The sequence below is a fragment of the Hesperophylax consimilis genome, chromosome 7, assembly GCF_061612785.1.
Source record: "Hesperophylax consimilis isolate HC1 chromosome 7, BYU_Hcon_1.0, whole genome shotgun sequence".
NCBI classification, from domain to species: Eukaryota; Metazoa; Arthropoda; class Insecta; order Trichoptera; family Limnephilidae; genus Hesperophylax; species Hesperophylax consimilis.
In genome coordinates this window covers 38,102,817-38,124,171 of record NC_142842.1, presented here as the reverse complement: position 1 = coordinate 38,124,171, position 21,355 = coordinate 38,102,817, and the positions used below count along the sequence as shown (strand labels likewise).

At 31.9% G+C, this 21,355-nt stretch overlaps 2 protein-coding genes across 4 annotated transcripts in view; one reads left to right on the top strand and one right to left on the bottom strand.

Moving 5' to 3' along the window:
- Positions 1–21,355, bottom strand: part of LOC149422719 (uncharacterized) — a 157,957-nt gene that overhangs the window by 21,207 nt on the left and 115,395 nt on the right. The window lies entirely within an intron of this gene.
- Positions 12,820–16,006, top strand: LOC149422722 (uncharacterized). Of its 2 annotated transcripts, none has more exons than XM_089633475.1 (2): positions 12,820–13,331; positions 15,191–16,006. In XM_089633475.1, the coding sequence occupies exons 1-2, from the start codon at positions 12,906–12,908 to the stop codon at positions 15,350–15,352; spliced, it is 588 nt and encodes a 195-aa protein (XP_089489601.1). In that variant the 5' UTR covers positions 12,820–12,905; the 3' UTR covers positions 15,353–16,006. The 2 variants fall into 2 exon arrangements, with proteins under 2 accessions (XP_089489601.1, XP_089489600.1); XM_089633474.1 differs by having other exon boundaries at positions 12,849–13,364.

Sequence of the window (21,355 nt, the reverse complement as noted above, 5' to 3'; positions counted from 1 at the left end):
AATTCAATAATGAAAGAAGGTTAAATGATATAGGCAATCTAGACTGGCAAAAAATATGACAGTGGATAAAAATCGGTTTGATGAATAGCGGGACATTAACTTCTGAGCCGTATTCAAGCGAGAATATTAAATTTTAGATTTTCTAAATAAATTGAAGGTATTAGTTATTGTTGTTATAGTCGTATGTAATGCTAAACATTCATTTGACTAATTACAGTTTGTAAACAAAGACCACCGTCAAAAATATTTCATGCAGTATCTTTTAAAAACATACTTCTGAATTGATTTGTTCCTCACCTTAATATTGTTATGTTATTTACGTTATTTTAATGATGTAAACAAATTATACTGCTAAGGTATTTATCACATTAAAAACGTGTTATGTATCAACAAAAACAAAAACCACAAACAAAAACATATTTTGTAGTGTCAATTTTGACCGGTCGCTGGATGAGTTGACATCGCGTTTGGGTACACCCAGGCGTAGTGTGTTCAATTCCCCGGCTGCCTAAGTCCTCCATCGGAGCACAAGCAATATTTTCCGCTTACTGTGGTGGTAGATGAAGATTTTCAAATATCGTCAGGTTATTCGTAACCCGGGAATATTTATTTAAAAAATCTCTTTTCTAATTTTAGTTGGAGAGTTGTTAATATTATCTTCAATGATTAAATGTAACAATTTGAGGTTTTACTCAATAAATAATCCCATTATAAACATATTAAATTCCAATCTATTACAGATACGTAGTAATAAATATGTTTCTCGCTTTTGTCTTAATCCTTACTTAATTAAAATATATGCTTTATTATTAACAATCTATGATTCTAATTGTTGAATCTTCTACATTATAGTATTTTGAACTGTAACAGTATGCGTGTGCGCCCAAAAGACGAAGACGAATAAACCGTTTTCAAGTCAAATATATTGTTTATTTATTTTTACCTTTTCTAATAACTAAAGAGATTAACTGATACAAGGATGTTATAGACTTTTCCGTGCGCCAGAAGTAAGATGAATTTTCCGAACTTACGAAATTCTTTCTTGAACAGATAATCAATATCATTAGCCTGTCGGGTCCTGGGAGTCAAGAGGTCTTAAATAAATTGGCCACACAGCTTTTTTTAAAATCTGTTAAGTCACATATCTTGAGATTATCTTTTCAGCTTTTAATTAGCATATTCCAAACACATTACAAAGCAATAAATTCATGCTGTTGCTGATACATTTAAATAACTTAAAACGTACCTAATTTCAACTATAATACATCAATTTTTGATAATAGATGTAGTCTATCAACCACTTCAAATGCAAATCAGGTATTTATATTGTAGTGCTGTAATGTCATCCAATTTCAAAGAAATGCTTATATTTCCGCGTGTGTATGAGTGATTACCACCAACATTTGGTATGGTGCATTGTAATCGACAACGAGTTTATTTACCGAGTTTCAACTCGATCGAATTTCGGGAAGTGGGTTAATTTACGCTTCTTTTAAGATTACTTTCTTAATTTACGTTGCTGAAATTTAAAGAAAGCTGTATTGAAAAGGTTTCGTATTGACCTAGGTCCTAGACAAAAGGCATTAAATTACAAATCCTGTATATCTCAGTACCTACTTGTAATGCGTAAATAGTTAACCCTCACGGTGCCGGTATTTGAACCCGCGCCTTCCGCATATTGCGTATGTCTTCCTTTGCCACTGTTTACTAAACCCTGTAAACTTTTATCTGACAGATACATCTTGAATTATTGTTTACTATTATTTAGATAGAATAAAGGTCAGGAACAGTTCGCACGCTTTACCGCCCAGTGCCCATAATTTTAACAATTAAAATTAATGCGAAATGTTTCACCGATTATTTTAATTGCCTACTTGGTAGTAGATAAACATTAATTTATTAAATAAACTACCAATAAAAACAACTGATATCGTTTAGCAGATTGGAAACGAAATAGGAATACATCTGCATGCCTATACTATAAATCAATGTTATACTTTGTCTGCCTCTATGTTATATTTGCGGACGGTCTATTATTTTTTTTTTAATCTGATGACATAATGTAGCACCCTGTTTGGTAGATAAAATTATTTCTTGGGTTAGTTTTATTTTTATTTTTTTACATTATTACATTTATTTATATATGATACCTATGATATTATTCCATGGTGACCTATGGAATGTAGTTGTGTGGGGTCTAGTGTGAACATTTAAACTAAATATATAAACGTGTTGAAAATAGGAAGGATTACAGTAGAAAGTTTATAACTGAAACAGAAATTAGAAAATACAAAATAAAATAGAAAACGGAGAACTAAAAAATGAAAAAAACAAAGAATAAAAAATGCTTTTGTAAAATAGAAAACAGAAAAACGAAAAAAGGAAATAAATAAAAAAGAATAAAGAAGAATAAGACATGCTTTATGCATGTGCACACACATATATACACATACATACATATACTTACACATATGTACGTACTTATTTATTCACACATATATATTTACAACATTAGTTTAATGACAGAAAAAGAAAATTTAAAACACATCTGCTTAACAGGTTTAAAAAAACTCATAAATGAACACATTAATAAAATGTCATTTATGATTTATTTAATTTAACGTATCAAGGTCCAAATTAAGGTCATTATTTATGAAATTTCTAGTCGTCGCCGATGATAAAATTCACCATACGGGCTGAAAACAGTTGCATTTACAAATAAAACCAATGCAAAAAAACGTTGAAATTTCACTACGCCAGAGCTCACATTCGAATATTTTTTCTGATTTCCGCTTCAGTGAAGACTTTTAAAATTATTCATTTTTCATTATTTATTTTACTTGAATATTTTAGATATTGTCATAAAAAACCCAAATCCGTATAATTAGTTTCATCGTCTTACTTCAATATGAAGAACCAACCTCATAAATATATAAGAGTACATACGAGGCGTACGCGATTAGTATTTAATATATAGATACGCCGTGCGCTTTGGTTGGTTAAACCAAAACATCACTAACTTTTAAGTGCCTCATCCATTTACCAAATGATAAGATAGACCTATCTGTTATTGATATGCCGACCTGCCTATGTTTAATATTCGTACGTCATGCATTATTTGGATGTTAATTACAGGTACGTGAGTGAATCCACCGCCGGTGCAGAAGAAAAAACCTCGAAAGAACTACTCGTGCTTGCATAGTAATTACTCTTCCTCAATCATTGTAATTATTAATGATACGTAAACGTACTTACTTCCACTGCGTAATTGCAGGATAAGGAATAAGGAGGTTTCAGTTTTTTGTAGAAGCATCAATCAACAAAATAAATAATGAATGTACTAGAAAATCTAAATCTCTGTATTCATCAAAAAAATGTGGAATGTCCTAAAAAATTCAAAGCAAGACATTATTTTTTTTAATAACGTTGTTGAGTAAACCCTCAAATTGTAATATTTAATTATTGAAGACAATATTAGCGATTTCTAAACGAAAATCTGAAACAGAAAAGGATACAGTCACGTCTTAGATGTGACTGTATTCTTTTCTGATTTTTCTGTTTCAGATTTTGTTTAGAAATCGATAATATTCGGAATTAAAAGTGTATCAGGAAACCTACTAATTCATTCGTAAGGTTTACAATACCGTTTTTAACCGGATTACCAATAATTATAATTTAACGAAATTCTTAATAAATTAGCAACGCTCATTTTTCTTCGTGTAGTTTCCAAACGGTACTTTTTCAACAGGGTGATACCAAGAGTATCTACATCTCGGAATATTCCTGAAGTATATAAACTATAAATTGCATATTCCTATAGAAAACATTGATTATAACTACTTACTAGATAAATTGTCCCTATTAAAACTTTCAGAAAGAAGAATAAACACAGATTTAATAGTACTACATAAAATACTTCATTACAAAATTGACTGTCCTGAGTTACTCCAATTAATCAGCATCCACATACCCAAAAGATCTTGCCGAAATTTGCTACTCTTTTATTTTTACAACACCAGGACACTGTCTTATCAAAATTCCCCGATTCCAAGACTTCACAGTCTTGTAAATAAATATTCTGATCTGGGAGATATATTTCATCTTAAAAATAATCAATATAAATATTGTTTATTTCAATTCTTTTATATATCGAGACACAAATAGACATCTATAATTTCCGCAATATATGTATTTTCATTTTTATTTTGAATATATGTGAGACTTCTTATCGTTTTTACTAGTGTATCTTATTTTGTTACATGCTTTTGTTGTAACATTTAATTTTTTTTTTATTTTTTCGTTGTATTATGTTTCCTTTATTGTTTTAATTTTGTAGAATTTGTAATAACTGTGATACTCAACTATTAAACCTTGTAGTGTGTAAAAGCCCAATAAATATTACGAGGCAGAAGTTAAGTATAACAGGACAAGGGGAAAGAAAAACGAGAAATTAAAAGTATATTGAATCTAGCTAAAGTCATTTCAAGTGGTATTGCTATTCGAATCGTGGTTTTCCGCCACTGCGATTTTTCGAATGTAATTATTACACCGTGAACGAATAGAAATCTACTGCTGTCTTAAGCAAAAGTAACGAATTCATATTGTTTACTTCCCGTTCCGAGTGCCTTACCATTCTGCTATGGAGGTCATCTATACTCATTATGGACAAGTAGCTAAGTGCCACCCTTCTATAGGCGTAAATGCATTCAAACAATACAAATACAAACCATAAAATTACATATCTCAAAAGTCAATGATCGGAGAGGAATCTTAAATAAATAATTGCAATACGTATTGACTCACACGCGAGGGTCAAGTTTTTTTCAATAAAAGGACAAAGAAAATCGTCATTTGTCCACAAGTAAATACTATTATTATAACCTGTCGAATCTGAACCTGTAAGGATACGCAACCTTATCGCAGGATAACAACTACGTATCTAGACACATTTAAAATGCATCATGCATAATGATACATGTAACTAATTTTCGTGAAAAAGTGACTGGGTTCACAAATAATCCACTAAGTAAATTCCAACGCTGGGAATTTCATTAAATCACGAGTTAATCCAATACCTCACTTTCCATTTCTTACATATAGCATCCCTACATTTTTATATGCTGAACCATCAGCCAATGGAATGTTACCATAATGTTACGCATGCCCTCAATTTTTCTGATCAATCAACTCTTCGAAGAGACAAGCAATGGTGATTCAACGAAAGTTATTAGTATTCTAGACGAACTTCACAATAAACTCATAGTAATTTAATGTGAGTAATTGGAGTTAACAGATTTTGCCGATCATAACAAAACCCATTTCGAAATTTCTCTTCACGGGGTTTTCCGCTTGTCATATTTTAAGTGAGTATTATTTTTTTAATGGTTATGTGCAATGTTATTGTTCTGGCTATTTAAAATAGTGTAATCATAAAAAAATATTAATTTTGATTTTGTGCATGTCCTGTGTAACTTAATTTTAGTGTCATTTTCAAAATTTAGACAAGCGATGAAGTATATACCTATAGTATAATATTTGAACAGAAAAATGTTTAGTTGTCATTTTCAAAATCGTATCTTATATGTCAAGAATTCAATAGTATGTTTACGTGAATATTTTTTTATCATTCTGCAGCATTATTAATATTATAACGTGTTATTTACGTAAACTTTCAGTTTCACAAATCAAATAAAATCTTGTGTCTTTCACGCCAATTAAAAATAATATTTATTTGGATCTTTTATTGGATCTTTTTAGTATCGTTTTCCCATTTATCAAAAAACAGAAAATCGTGTAATTATAATCAGTCAGGTTGCTTGTCAAATCTATACAATGGTGAGCTCTAGCGTCGTGAATTTGTGTGTTTTTTCAAGCTGAATTTTCTAAATCAACGGAATTACATATTTCTTATTCTATTTTGCATCAATATCTGTGTGGCTTTAAAATATTTAATATTTATTTAATTATCAAAAACTAAGACAAAGCGTCATTTTTGTATATATATTGAGAAAATTAAATTTAATTCACCGCAAATAATAAATAAACGTCTTGAAAAAATTTAAGACATTCCTAGCACATAGTCCATATAACTAAATGAAGATAATAATACAACATTACATTTAATAACAGATTAAACTAAATTAAATTTAACATAACAATACAGTGTATGGTGTAAAGTGTACATGTGTTCATGTAGTATATATGTGTACGTGTGTACACGTGTACGTGCGTACATGTGCACGTGTGTACATGTGTATGCGGGTACATGTGTACATGTGCTATGCAGGTATTCGTTTTCTCTACTCGGATTATAATGAGAGCCTTGAATATAATACGCAGACATCCAAAACAAACTAAATAATAATAATTGACAGAGCACACTGAACTTGAGATTAGTACCTGCAAAAAATCGCAACTTCCCAACAAGAGATCGAGGGATGACTGTTTATTTGGACCTTATTAACATCATTTGCCTTTAACATTTTTTTCGCAATATTCTTTATCTTCTATTTTTCAACCAGAGATGCACTTCTCTTTTCAGGAAAAACAAGTTGGCGAAACGGAATTTTTTGGAAGCGATTTTTACTACTTTCAATCCTAATAACTTTCTTTTGATAAAATTTAATTTATGTTTATTATTTAAAGCTTTGTAATAACTCTTTATGATGTAAGTACCCATTATATTATATTTATTTGCAGTAATTTTTTTTAATAAATACGTTATTAGAATTTTGATGTTAGAATGTATGCGACAACTTAAAAAACATCAGCACAAATATGATCAATGTTCAAGAAGAAAAAAAATAAATACGTCTTCCTTTTCCACAGAAGTCAAAATCACAAAACATTTCTATAAATAGCGTTGAAGATCTTTTAAGAAATACCGACCAATTTAAAATAAGAGGAAAATGTGTTAAAATATGTGACGAAATATGATAATATTAATTTTTGTGATTTGTAATTTAATATATTTATTGAACTTATTTTTATTAGTATGTAGGTATTTTTTTATTGATATTTTTTTAGTATATTTTTTAAGATATTTAGTACATGTTTAGTATCAACGCGTCCTGCGTCTCTGGTCCAATGAACTAGAATTTAAGTGACATTTTAAAAATAGGAAATGATAAGTATAAGTATCCACCTGTAATATAATATATTGAACAGAAAAAAAAATAATTTCTGTTATTTTGAAAATTTGACTATCCTGGGATTTTCACGGGTCTGCGCTAGTTTTCTGTAATATAGGTGGCTGTTGTACCTCAACAGCCACCTTTATTACAAAGGTTATTTCAAATAGTAATTATTTTGAAGCCATTATTAACAGATGATGTTTTATAGAAAACGTGTAGATGCGCATATTATCAATAAGTTATTACTTGATGATTAGGAAAGTAAATACTATCGAAAGTTTCCCGTTTAAGAACTTACTGATGAGCTGTGCATTATACAGGGAGTCTGGTGGTAAAGTGGGCTAACTTCGGGAGATGATTATACACGATGGTAACTATCTTTAAGTGCCAGTAAAAATGTGCGGTGAAAAAATGAAGACAATGTTGGTAGTTCTTATTCGAAGTATGATACAGTTTAAAGTGACCGAGGGGGATAGGGTCCCATTAGATTACAATTTGAGGTTTTACTCAATAAAGTTATTCCGAAAAATAAATAAAAGCTTTGTTAGTTACCAAGAGAAACAACATTGAAGTAACGCCAAATCATATATTATGAACATTGCGAAATACGTCAAAACATTCGACAGCAACACTCCAAACATTATTAAAACTAATAATAATATCAGCAACACCTGTAAATGTAATTCATATTAGTATTATTTGCAAACATCGAATTTCGAGGACGTAAATTGGATCGCCGGTGATTGAGCGAACCTTGTACCATTTGTAGTAATAATATGATTATGTTGTATCTGAAAAAAAAACTTTAATTTAAGGTGATAATAACCGTTTTGGTGGAGTGAAAAGATTTATAATGTATCAATAATTATAGGCAAGTGTCATATGTGTCACTTAAAATTTATCACTTTCTTATTGATTAGAGTCAGAGTGTCATAAATGTCACGGATCTTTGCTACAATTGATTTTCAAAAAAGGTTCTACACCATTCGACACTTATATCAATATTACAGTTTTTTTTATAAATACTGTAATATTAATATTCGCTTCAAGATATTATTTTTGCTCATAGTCCCTCTCACTAATGAAATTTTAAAAGAAGAAAAAACAGAAATTTGCTTTTAACAACAAGTTAAGTTTAATGTATATACAAAATTGACGACATTGACAGGAGAAAACTTTGGACAAAGTTACCGCAAAACGCAATGAAAGCATTGCGTTTTGCGGTAACTTTGTCCACTATAAAACAAACATAATACACAATGGTACCCATAATAATATTATATTGTCTGCTTTCGTTGCCGCTTTAATTATTTAATGTTTTTTAAAATATTATAAAATTCGGGCCTCAGCACTGGTGAAATACTCAGTGAGGCCCACATTATCAAATAATAAAATTATTGCTTCAAAATATTTAAAAAATATTACGTTTAACTATTACACAGGTCTGATGAAGATTAGTCTCATTTATCAATTTGGTACTGTGGCAAAATTGCTGTTTTTCATTCAATTATTTATAACGTTCATGAAAACAGTGTGTTTTTAATAAATTACCTATAAAACCGAACTTATTATTTTAAATTTAATTAATGTCTTCAACAAATTTATGCTGGTAGATTATTTTATTGATTGTCATTATTAGGAGCATTAACAGCGAAAGATAGGTTATGAATCCATATCACTAAGTTCACAAATAGTTAAATAAATTAATTCTTGTGGCAATAATGACACAATTATTTGTTGTTTAATGTCACATTTTTATTGAAATGTGTATGTATTTATTGTTATCAAGTTTAATTTGTAGAACTCCATTTTCATTTTTATTTTTTATATATTCAATAATTTTGTTATTAGATTTATAAAAACAGTTTATTTTTAAACAAGTTCTGTTGTGTAATTATTATTACGCGTGACAGCTGTTTCGCCCTCTGAAGGCATTATCAAACTGTGGGTAGCCCACTTACAGACGATACACTTATATTATTTCTAGATAGGTATTTTAATTTCAATAACTGATTTCCTAATTGATTTCTGAGTAAAATGTTAGATATTATTAATTATTTCTTAATTAATTAATAATTAAATTAACAATATTATTGAATATATAAAAACAAAGTGTATGTATTCAACGGGAATAGTTTTAGCATAATTTAAATGACGTTCTATAACCTTTTGAGCAGTGTTTAAAAGTACCCTTTTAGGTTAAATTTAATTGGTAGGTATATGTAACACGTTATGGCGTAATATCACATTCTAGTATTCGCACCAAGCGAGACGCTAATATATATAATACTTAAATTTTATTTACTTTATTATGACCTAAAAATAAACAAACTATTACGAACTCATAAAGCTACGTTCAGTAAGTTAATGATCCGTTTAATTATTTTGTATCCGCTGACTCAATCTTATATTAATAACGCAGATCATGTGTACGTATTAGCATCATGGTCTATGAGTACACATTACGCAGGTATTGTTTATTTATAATAATATTACAAATTACATCGACCGAGAACAATACGAATTGATGGGAGAACTCGATCTCCTCGCTATCAAGGGCGTTCTCTTCAACTTCTTAGTAGGAGAGTATTTGAAGATTAGTGATTGAAATGCACGATATGATAAATAATTAATGAATAAAAAAACACCTACTAACTCAGAAAAGAAAATATCTGTAGTACTAACATCAAATTTAATTATTCAAGCCAATATTTTTCCTGGGTGGCAGAAACACGAAATATGTATCACATCATTAAAATTATTCTAGCAAAATATTTTTACAAAATTAACACTTAGTATGCGACGAATTACGAGACTTTTAAGCTATTGTTTTTGATATAAAAATATTTTAGAAGCCCTTACGCCAAGGTACAACTCATTATTTTAAAGATGAAAACGTGCTGATATATATATATTTTAAAATTTTCGTATTTAATGTTTTAGATTAGCGCACGACTCATGAACAATCACTGGATTTGAAATAGACAGGTACCTACTTTATCGCTTTTTTAATTCTTGAACAATCAGTTTTTATTTAATCAGAGTTACAATCTCACAAAATGACAGACCCACCACCAAAATTAGTATGTTTGATGATTCATAATTGCTTGAAAGTTATAAATAAAGGTGATACCAAATTTTAAAGAAAACTAATCAACAGATAGATATAGACTGCCTTTAGTATATATTTTTTAAATTTATTTTATATAACACTAGTGGATCCCGCAATGTTTCGCTATAGTTAATGTTTTTTTCGGACGTCTCCGACTTATTCTACCATTCACTTCTGTATACCACAATGTTACTGTTAAAAAACTACATTACATTGACTTTAATACGACTTCTTATCTCATTTCGGTACATAGATATTGCGTTGAGTAGCCCTCGGGCGTCCCCGACTTATTCTACCGTTCAAACAAATCTCTAAACACTCCTGGCACTAGTAAGAACAAACTTTGAAATTTTCAGCGATATCGGTCGACTACTTTTGGAGTTTTGCAAACATACGCAGGCTAAATTTTTACGTATACTACATTAAGAAGATTGTTCAAACACCCTTCAAACTGTACAAAATGATCTGTGCCACTAGTATTATTTTGAATCATTTAAATAACGATTCTTGGTATTCACTTTTTCCAGACATCACTAATTACTGCTACCTACCAAACCCGCATGAACTTTAATCTTCTTTCAAAAACCAATAATTACTAAAATTAAAAATATATGTAGGTACATCACGGCACGCCCCTGTTCGCTGTTTACCTAGGTAGTTACCTATATTGTTTAAATCCTCAAATCACCAGTTGATATGTTTAGTAGTTAATTAACTAATTTCCCATGTATCTGCGGGTGAATCCATTCTTGTGATTTGCCTTTCCAGCCATGGCGGTGGTTTTTTGTCTTCCGAATAACTCATACGAGATTTATGGAATAGTTTTCGGCTGCGAAGCCATTGTTTCCATAATTTTATGTATGCCTATTCGGTAATTTAAGGTAATATATTATATGAATGTTTTTAAATCAGTAATTAATGAGACCTTCAATTACGACAAAACTTGGAATATATGGAGAGTTAAATTGGCAAACAAGGCTATCACTGTAATGCTTCTGTATACATTAAACAATGTAAATAGAGTTTACAAATCCCGCGGGGTTGCGGGATGGAATTTAGAAATCCCACGGGATTCCGAGGGATTTGCGGAATATTTGTTAAGGGGTTTTTATTTGGTATCAATCACCTTTTACACAAGTATAAAATATTGATAAGGTTACTTAGTAAGTAGTTTTAGAGAACTGTTCTTATCAACCATCTTTGGTACTAGTAATATTATATCAAGAAAGGGCAAAAAAATAAATATTTAATGAAGACTTTGATTTAAGAAGATCGTAAAAAATCGTGAACGGATATTTGTGCACAGATTGTCTTCTAACTGAAGATATATCAAACAGGGACATTTCTTTCTTAATATCGATTCCAGATCTTGATGTTTCCGAACCTGAGAAGCGATTCAATCCTATCTTCCCAATATCAAGTTCAGGACCTATTTCATTATCAAACATTGACAACTGCTTATTTATACAAACGGCATGGGTTGGGTAAAATCTGCACAATAAAGATTGCGGGATTTGGTATATAATACGGGATTGCGGGATACCGGATTGCGGGATGTGGGTGCGGGATTGCACGATTGCAAACCCTACTAGTAATACTGATGAATATTCATTTGAAATGCATCTTAATTGTATTTGTTATAGCTGAAAATCTGTCTAAAAATCGTCAAAACAGTGTTCTCTTCGATTATAAATGTACATATTTCAATTCCATATTCACCATGAGGCATATAGTTTTGCACTTTAAAAATTAGGAATTTTGAATAATAATAACATAGCAGTGGTTTCTTCGGTCTGTATGTAACAAAGTTAAATCAAACATTTTCATTTTGTTTGCAGATCAAAGAATAAATTAATGAATTCATTCGATATTGATAAAACTAGGTTCACAAGGAATACGGATTGGTAATTAAATGTTAATAGAATAGTAAACTAACGGTTATTTCTTAAGCGTTTATAATCGTCACATGCTAATTAGACAATCCCAATGTAAAGAGATTTTAAATGACAATAGAATGATAAAGAAATCTGAGCCGAAATAATCGCTTTGAAACTGGAAACTGTGAAGCATTTCAATCGATAATTGGCCACTGTGATACTTAACATAATCAGGACTATTTATAAAATCGTAAACACATTATTCTTCAATTGACGCGTTTACTAAAGATGGCGCGAGTTCCTCACCATTTTTACCGTTATACTGAATTTTAAACGCAAACATAACGGTCCATTAAATAACACAAAATGTAAATCTTCGTTCATTTTCTTTTTCCTCTTCCAGCGTGCAATAAACTCGCGATAGGAACGCTTAATAAAAAAGCCATTAAAATGCACCGAACTTTGTTAAACGAACAAGATTAATAAAAAGAAGCAAAACAGTCCGGGATAATAAGAAGAAGTGGCGGCGAGCGCGGGCCGAAATAATTGCCTCCTGGCGTCTCATCACAGCCCTGACATCCAGATGAAAAGGAACGAGATGAGAAGGAAAAAAACAATTAACGATTTGGGATTTATAGGCTCCCGCGTGAGTACAGGCGGACGCAGAACGCAGACATCGCGCGGCAATATACACACTCGAATTTGCGGTATAAAAGAAACTAACTCCCCGTCCTCCGCTCAGTTGCTTCTCGGTTACCGCCGCAATCCCAAACAGGCGCAATCATGCAGCGCTTTACCTTTCCCATCGCCTGCGCCTGTCTCGTCATTCTCACAGCGAGCGCGGGCACAGCCGCCGAATCCCCGCTGGTCATGTCGCTCGTAGACCTGCCAGACGTCAACACCCACACGCAGTTCGTCACGCCGGCCAGGGACGAGCGAACCATCGACCTGCTGGCCAAGGATGTTGACAAACAACTCGCGGCAGATCAAGAAGCCAAGTTCAAATCACCCATCAAAAGAAAACACGCTGACCAAAGGACGAAGCATCCCTTCATCATAACAAAAGACGACCTCGACAACCAGGAGTCCGTCGTCGAAGATAACATCATTGTTGAATCTGGCGTCCTGCATTTAAATAGACAGACCAAGAGGGTGAACAACGAGCTCCTGCGCGCCCGGAGAGTCAGAAGGGGATGGAACCTACAAAACGTAATAGTGCCAGACGAGCCCTTATACCAAAGAGTGAGGAAATTACGAAGTTTTTTTTAAGTGGTCGTATTATTTAATTGCGGCCGTTGAACTTTGTTTCGGATATCAATCACGTTCATTACAATTCGAGTTATCGTGCTAAGTCAATGGAATCGTTCCAAGTTTTATATGTTCACTTTATACGTAGTTCAGTCGTATAGTTGATATAATGTTATTATGGTGTGGTGATCAGGAAAACGAATATAAATGCAAAGCGTCGTAGCAATTTAGATATTCTTATTATCATGTCAATGCCACATGTGCGTCTAACGTTAAGTGTTCATTGTGTCGGGTAAACACCTAATCTAAATGTTTGGAAAACGTGATCATTTGTGATTTTCATAAAATACGTCTCAGAATTATGTCAACGAGTGGTCAAAGATGTGTTGTTTTCTGTTTTTATTTCTGAAGCTAATGTTTTATTTCCTCGACGTGCCCGTTAAAATCATTACAAAAATATTTTACAAGGTCTCTTAACCGAGATCTGTTTTATTATTCAAGATGAGTTCTACATTACAGAGAAGAAAAACATCATTATTATGGTTTATTGCATTGACAAATATCAAAAGAGATCATTTCGTAAGCACCTTAAAGACGTTCTCGTGCTTATTGGGACCTAAATAGTTTCTTTTGAACTTAAACAAAGCAATGCATTACACTCAATTTAGTGAAAGACGTACGTAAACCTTTTATAATCTTTTGAACTCGATTCAAATTGAGAATATCTCAATGACATATCAAGTGTGATTTATTTGACAGATTGTAATATTACCTTTGAATTTATTAGAGAACCATCGTAGTACTTATTTGACACTAATCGTGACAGAAATTCGAGGTCAGAGCTCTCAATAGAAACACTATCTACAACACACGAACACTTTAATCTCATGATAATCAAAAATCAAATTTTTCCCAACGATGTAAAGTAATGAAGAAGAAAAATTTAAAACTTGATAAAAAATATTAATACGTAAAATGAGCGCTTTGTGGAAATATCTCAAGTCGAGATAACGGTAGAGTTCTTTCTATTATTTTCCAATCAACATAACAAAATCCTACTTGTAAGGCAATTTGCAATAGAAATCAACAAAATAATTGATAACGGGATTCCATGAAGTTGTTACGATTATGAAGCGAACGTGGTCGGATATTCAAATAAAATTCCAGACAGCAATTTAAGCCGCCGAATGCCTATTTACGTTTTTCTTATATTGGATAATAATACAAAACGTGAATATAAATTAATATGATATCATCATTAGCTTCTATTTATTTATAATAATTAATTGTGTTATTCGTTTCATGTGCCCACGCCACAAATATAATGTTGTACTGCATATATTATAATATAATACTGGTTAAAATATCATCGCTTCAGGCTACGTGACTGAGGAGAGATTATTTCATGAAACAAAGGGACTTCTTTGTAAGACAAAGCCGTCCGTATGGCAAATATATTTGTCAATATTCTAAGGAATTCATCAAAAATATGCCCTTCCTAATGACAAGCCTTTATTATCTAAGTCTAAGGTTTACGACTTCCGACAATATTTCTTACGAATAAGTATAATATTGTTTTAATAATATTATCAGATAAGACACGCGTTTGCCTTTCCGTCTATGTTATTTAGAAGACATTAGCTAAAAATAAGGTTTTGTTTTAAAATGAAATGGATTTAAATACGTACACCTAATTGTTTTGTAAACATAAATTTTGTTTGATATCAATTAGACGAGCGAATTTTCAACGATTTCTCAAATTCTAGTAAGTATACTTTCAATTGCATCTTTTAATGGCGTTTTTTTTTATTTATTTCCAGGTGCCGCAAGCATCAAGGAGATGGGTCAGTAGACCCGTGGGGAGGTCCAAGCTGTATTGGGCAGACCAAGCACCTTCGAAAAACAACCAACTCTACAACTACAGAAGCTGGGGAAATGGAGTCCAGGATCTTCACGGATGGCCAGCTAAAATACACGGTTAATCCAATTATGCAATCACTCTTGTTACAATCCTTCAAAACAAAGCCAATATCGAAATGATCGCGAAATGAAACCTACATTTGAGTATCGTTTCAATTTCTCTAAACGAATTGATTTCTCACTCTCGTTCAATGATTCAGTTCTAGAGAGTGATAGTTCGTTGGCACATCGACGTGTCATTCGGATTGTTTTAATTATCGATTAACACAATGACATGGAAAGTGTAAGGAATATTAAAAAACCTGGCTACTTTATATCTCTAATATGACTGATTTTTGATTATCCTTCAAAAGGATACTAAAAACTGTACAAAAAAAAACAAAACTCACGCGAAGGTCAAAATTATCTTAATTTTATGAATTATCTACCACCTCAATCCTTAATAAATCATATGGATAATCTAAATGTGCCTTAAGGCTGTGTTCCATTCCATTAGAAATACTCACAAACTTAATAATGAATGCATTAGCATCGTAATGCTGAATATAATATTAGTAAGTTGACTCTGGTTCGCCTTCCGGCAGTGTTATTCTATTTATTATGGTTTAGCTAATAAGATTATTATTATAATTATAGTCTAAGTTACGAATATTTTAGTAATAAGAATAATTGACATTTTGTATAATAAATAAAATTATGACGATTGTTTGTCTAAATTTACATTGTTTCAATTGCTAACATTATATGCACATACAATTGCATACATTACCTGCCCATGCAAAATGTTATCGTCTGACATTTATGCAACTGGCTAAATAACTTTGGCCTTGATTCAAATGCGGTAAGTAATCATGTGGAGTGTTGGGAAGAAATACTAACTTTTCATAAGCATAATATTACCCAGCATTATACACGTTTCAGATCCGCATTATCTATTCATGGATTTCCATATAAGGATCCTGCACAACATCAAAAAAGGTAATGATAATAATATTTTAACAAAAAAATTGTGACTTTATTTGCTTTTTCAACTTTTCCTAACCATGTAGGTAGATTAGCTATGGACTATTTTTCATATCAGAGATATACGTGTACATAATGTAAAAAATATGTGCAATAATTAATTTTAACTTTAAGGCGTGTTAGTGTTAACTACATTAATTATCTCAACTTTGAAGTGTTTACTCCACTTGAATTGATTACAAACTATGTGCGTTGGTAGGCACGGTTTTTTTTTCTCTAATTCAGGTATTTTGCTAGCTAACAAAAGAGTGCTGGTACCTACTCTGATGTATGGCAGTGAGACATGGTACTGGTAGAGGAAGGATGAAAGTAGAATGAATGCTGTAGAAATGAGATCCCTGAGGCGTATGCGTTGTAAAACAATGTATGATCGTGTGATAAATGTTCCGCAATGAATGCAAGGCTAATGTAAGCGTAATGAGTAAGATTGAGAAACGGAGGCTCAGAAGTTTTGGGCATATAGAATGGGTTAAAAAGTCGGGGACGCCCGAAGAGACACGGTAAGTTCAAGTGAATCAGATACGGGAGTCGGACCATGTCAAGAGTCATAATAAAATAAGAAAATGTTTGAGACGATCAATTAACGTGAATGAGGCAAGGAGTATATGCCAAGACAGAGTTGTTTGGCGGTCCCTCCTCTCTGCTTACCTCTGTGGGGAAACGGCGTGATGGTTATTTGGTTATAAATTAAGTCATCCATGAGCGTGGTGCCTAAAATTTTTCAACTTTGAGATGTCTTGCGGTTCCGAATAGTATGTATACGATGAACCAATCACAAGTTATATTTTCCTAACCTTGAGAATTTTTACCAGTTGAAATTGCAAATAAACTGTTAACGACGTTCCTTAAAAAATACTCAAATCTAAGATGAATTTCCATTCGAATAAGCAGAAATAAGTATATATATCAATCTATGTATATAAATGAGATTGTCTGTGGCGGGCGGCAGCGTTTATTTGATTTTCATGCAAATCTACAGTTTTATTCCGAGATTAAAAGCAAAGGAGAGGTTACTATGTACATTAGATTTTCAAAATTCTGCGTAAAGCCCGGACACTGCCGGGTATTTCAAATGGTTATCTGTAAATTACTCATCTAAATTTTATTGTTTTAATACATACCTATTTAAACCATGAACTTAGACACCTGAATTGACTTATTTTTAGGTATTTTTTTCACTTGAATAAATGTACCAACTATATACAAATGCGCCATCATTTTCCTTACTTTAAAATGTTTTTCCATTCAATTATTTTCGATGATAAAACATGTAGCCGCACCTCAAAGGCTTTGAAACTTGGAAATTTTTTCGTGTTAAATAATGCGTCACATAATATGGACATTTTCACTAAATTAAGTTTAACTAAATTGTAAAAAAATATTATTACGTTCATTAAATTAAGAAAAATTACGGTACCTTCAGACAAGCTACCATGTCACAGTTTTTCACAACTTTTTGTTATTCAATATAAAATTAAAAAGGCGTCAAGACCAACTCCCGTGTACTGTACTTCCAATATAATTAGGAAAACGCTGTGCTGAGGAATGCGTATAAATACATTTCAAAGTGTTTTAACATATTGTTAGTAAATTAAGTTTGAAATATCGGAGCAAAACGCTCGGCCACTTGGGAAACGTAAACAAGTTTGGCTTATTGATTTACCTAGCACCTGATTGAAAAGCAAGAAAAATAAAAATGCAATTATTTCAACATGGAGTTGTACCTAGAAATCTTGCATGAAACTATGCCGTTAAACTGCAATTCCTTTATTAGGCAATGTAGATCGTAGACCTCTTGTCCTGCAAGTGAATGATTTGTAAAACTTTCCATTCGAATAATCATAAACATGAAATAAAGGAAGGTGTTCATAAATATTTGGTATTTTTTATTACTAAAACTTATTTATCTTTTTAAGTTGTACTATCACGTAGAATCACCTCCCGAAGTGTGTGCACTTTACACTCGGACAACCTGTATTTTTTAACATGAGTATGGCAAATGAAAAAATAAATTTCATAAGTTAAATCATTAAAATAAAACAAAATCAAGTAATGGTGTTACCTTTATTGACTGAGCGTAATTGCATTTCGTATGTCTGTAAATTTGTTTGCACGTTCCGTTTCTCGTTCAAGATGAAGTGGTGTAAGCAGTTATACTGATCTGTAAATTCCGAACAGAAAAAGCTGTTCGAATTTCATGACGCTATATGGAGGTTTTTTACTGTTTCCTACACACAAATGCTTTCAAATTTACGATCAGAATTGTGAACTAATAGCATTCATGTGCGTAGTAACTAACTTACCATTACGCTGTTTATCCGGAGGAGTAGGCAGAGATTCGATTCGATACAATGAGACACAATTCGATGTTGGCACACACACTCCTTGCCTCATTCACATTCATACACACTCCTCTAATATTCTGACTCTTTACGTGGCCCTCAAATATATATTCTCCTTATACTTCTTTCTTCGTTTATTCGCTATACATGCCCAAACCATCTGAGCTTCCGTTTCTTAATCTTACTCTTTACGCTTACATCAGGCTTGCATTATTTGCGTACCTCCACATCTACCACACGAACATACATGGTTTAACATATATATGCCTCAGGGATCTCATTTCTACAGCATTTAGTCTGCTTTCATCCTTACTCTGGCAGTTCCATGCCTCACTGCCTTAAATCAGGCTAGGTACCAGCACTCCATTGTGGACTGGACTAGCAGTCCACGAAGGAGTTCTTTTTACTCTCCTTTTTTCGTTCATCTCATGCCTAAAGGATCTGAGCGTCCCTTTCTTAATCTTACATCAGCATTGCATTATTTGCAGTTCTTCACATTTCCCACATGGTACATACATAGTTTTACCACATATACGTCTTAGATTCTCAAGTCTACAGCGTTGTACTTGATAAAAATATTGTATGTTGAAAAAACGCATAAAACGTAAATTAAATTCCTTTAAATTTGAAATCCAAAAATACTCAAAGGATATCTTCGTTACTTGAAGGCAAAGGTAAAATGAACCATTATAATAAACTATATTTATAACATATTTAAATGTAAGGTCGGTTTCGCATGTTTCGATATGACCTTATTACTTGAAAACCTACTTGCATTGGTCACGGCGGCTTTTTTAATTTAAAATAAGATGAAAATTATCGGCAAGAATACGATCAGTTGTTGATCCTTGTGTTTGATGCGGGTAACCAAAGTGCAATAATTACCGATACACCTACGGAAATAAATACACGTTCTTGCGCTAAGATGCCAATATATTGCTTTAATAAATAATTAACTATATATTATGTCCTGAAGCTGAGACTATAGGGGCTTGATTTATTTATTTTTTTAGTTTGTAGAAAAGATTGGACTTGGTCTTAAATGGTTTGCTTCTAAAATTAATTTGAAATTCAAATTTGTTTATTTATTTATTTAATTATTAACGCCCTTCTAAGGGACTTATACACAGGAAATTATAGTAAAATATATACAGTATTTCTCATTTCTAAACTGCCCCCGCAGTGAATTGAAGATATCCACGGCATAATTATTTCACATCATTAGTATGATGGGTAAAGAGGCAAACATATATGGTAGTTAGTCCCAGAATATCTGCACGGAAATAAATCCTGACTTCTTGTGTAAGGTAGTGGAATCCGAAAGCTTATCAATGCAAATAATTCTGGACTATCATGTGCACCATTTTGAATTTTATATAAAAATAACACGTCATCGATAATTCTTCTGTCGGATAATTTGAGCATATTCACATCATTTAATAGTGTTGCCGCAAATTTGCTGGAATACCAATTTTAAAACAGAATGCGTAAGCATTTACTTTATTTTATTTCTAAATCTTGTACATGAATATTGTAATGTGGTTTCCAGACGGGAAGAATTGTACTCAAGTTGACTTCTAACAAACACACTTACGAGTAGTATTGTTGAATTTTCTAACTAATTATTACTTGGTTTCTCCGCACAGGTACGCAGTGGGTACGAAACGCAACACAATTCTTTATTGGTGAATACTTTTCGTTTCATTCACATTCACACACAGTTTCAAGCATGTTTTTTTCTATTACTCCGACTCTTAACATGATCTAAACCGATTTTTTTTTACTAACGTGTCACGTCTTTCTGGGGACACCGACTTCTTATTTTACCAACTTGTGCGTCCCGGCATTACTTTTACAAATCATCTACAGAATCCGCTCTAAATATTCAAAACGTTTTCATGAATAGATTTGCAACATTTGAGAATATTTATTCATTACTTTTCGTTTATTTTATATAATATTATCGCAGACTTGAAATCTCGACAAATCAGTTCCAATTTTGAAAATGGCAGTTATTGTATGTAAATAGTATAAAACAAAATCGCTTTTGTTTTCACTATCATTTGGAAAATTTATTCCGGAAGGTTTATATTTATAATACATGCGTATTATATTTATAAAACATAGAGAAAAGTCGAGCAACATCGTGTGAAGGTAAGTGCTTCATCGCTTATATGAATTCTCCTAACAAACACTTCCAATTTTGAAAATTATTATGACATTCTAGTTCCAGAGTTTATTAAACGGGGTTTACAGATATATATGTTCAGCTATAATTGATAGATATTTTTAATGACGCATTTAGTTTAGCTAATTTATCTGGCTTGAAGTTATTTTCATGTTTTGAGTAGCGCCCTTAATTAAGAGCAAGAAAATAGTCACGTACGAATATTATTACGTTTATCACATACGAATATTATTTATTATTACGTCATGTAATAATGAGTTAATCTGATAATTAAGTTTTATATACTACTTTGATACAGAATTGATGCAAAAGGTTTCAATATCATAAACACATTATGTACAGTAATAGCATTTACGAAACATGAAGGTGACCTTAAAACGTGAGCACAAAATAATGTAGGCACTATACCTATATTATTTATTTATCCCGATCTGATCATTCAAATGCGACTTCATTTGACCTTAGCACATCTTCTGACACTGATATAACAACATAAGCTCATGGGTATAATT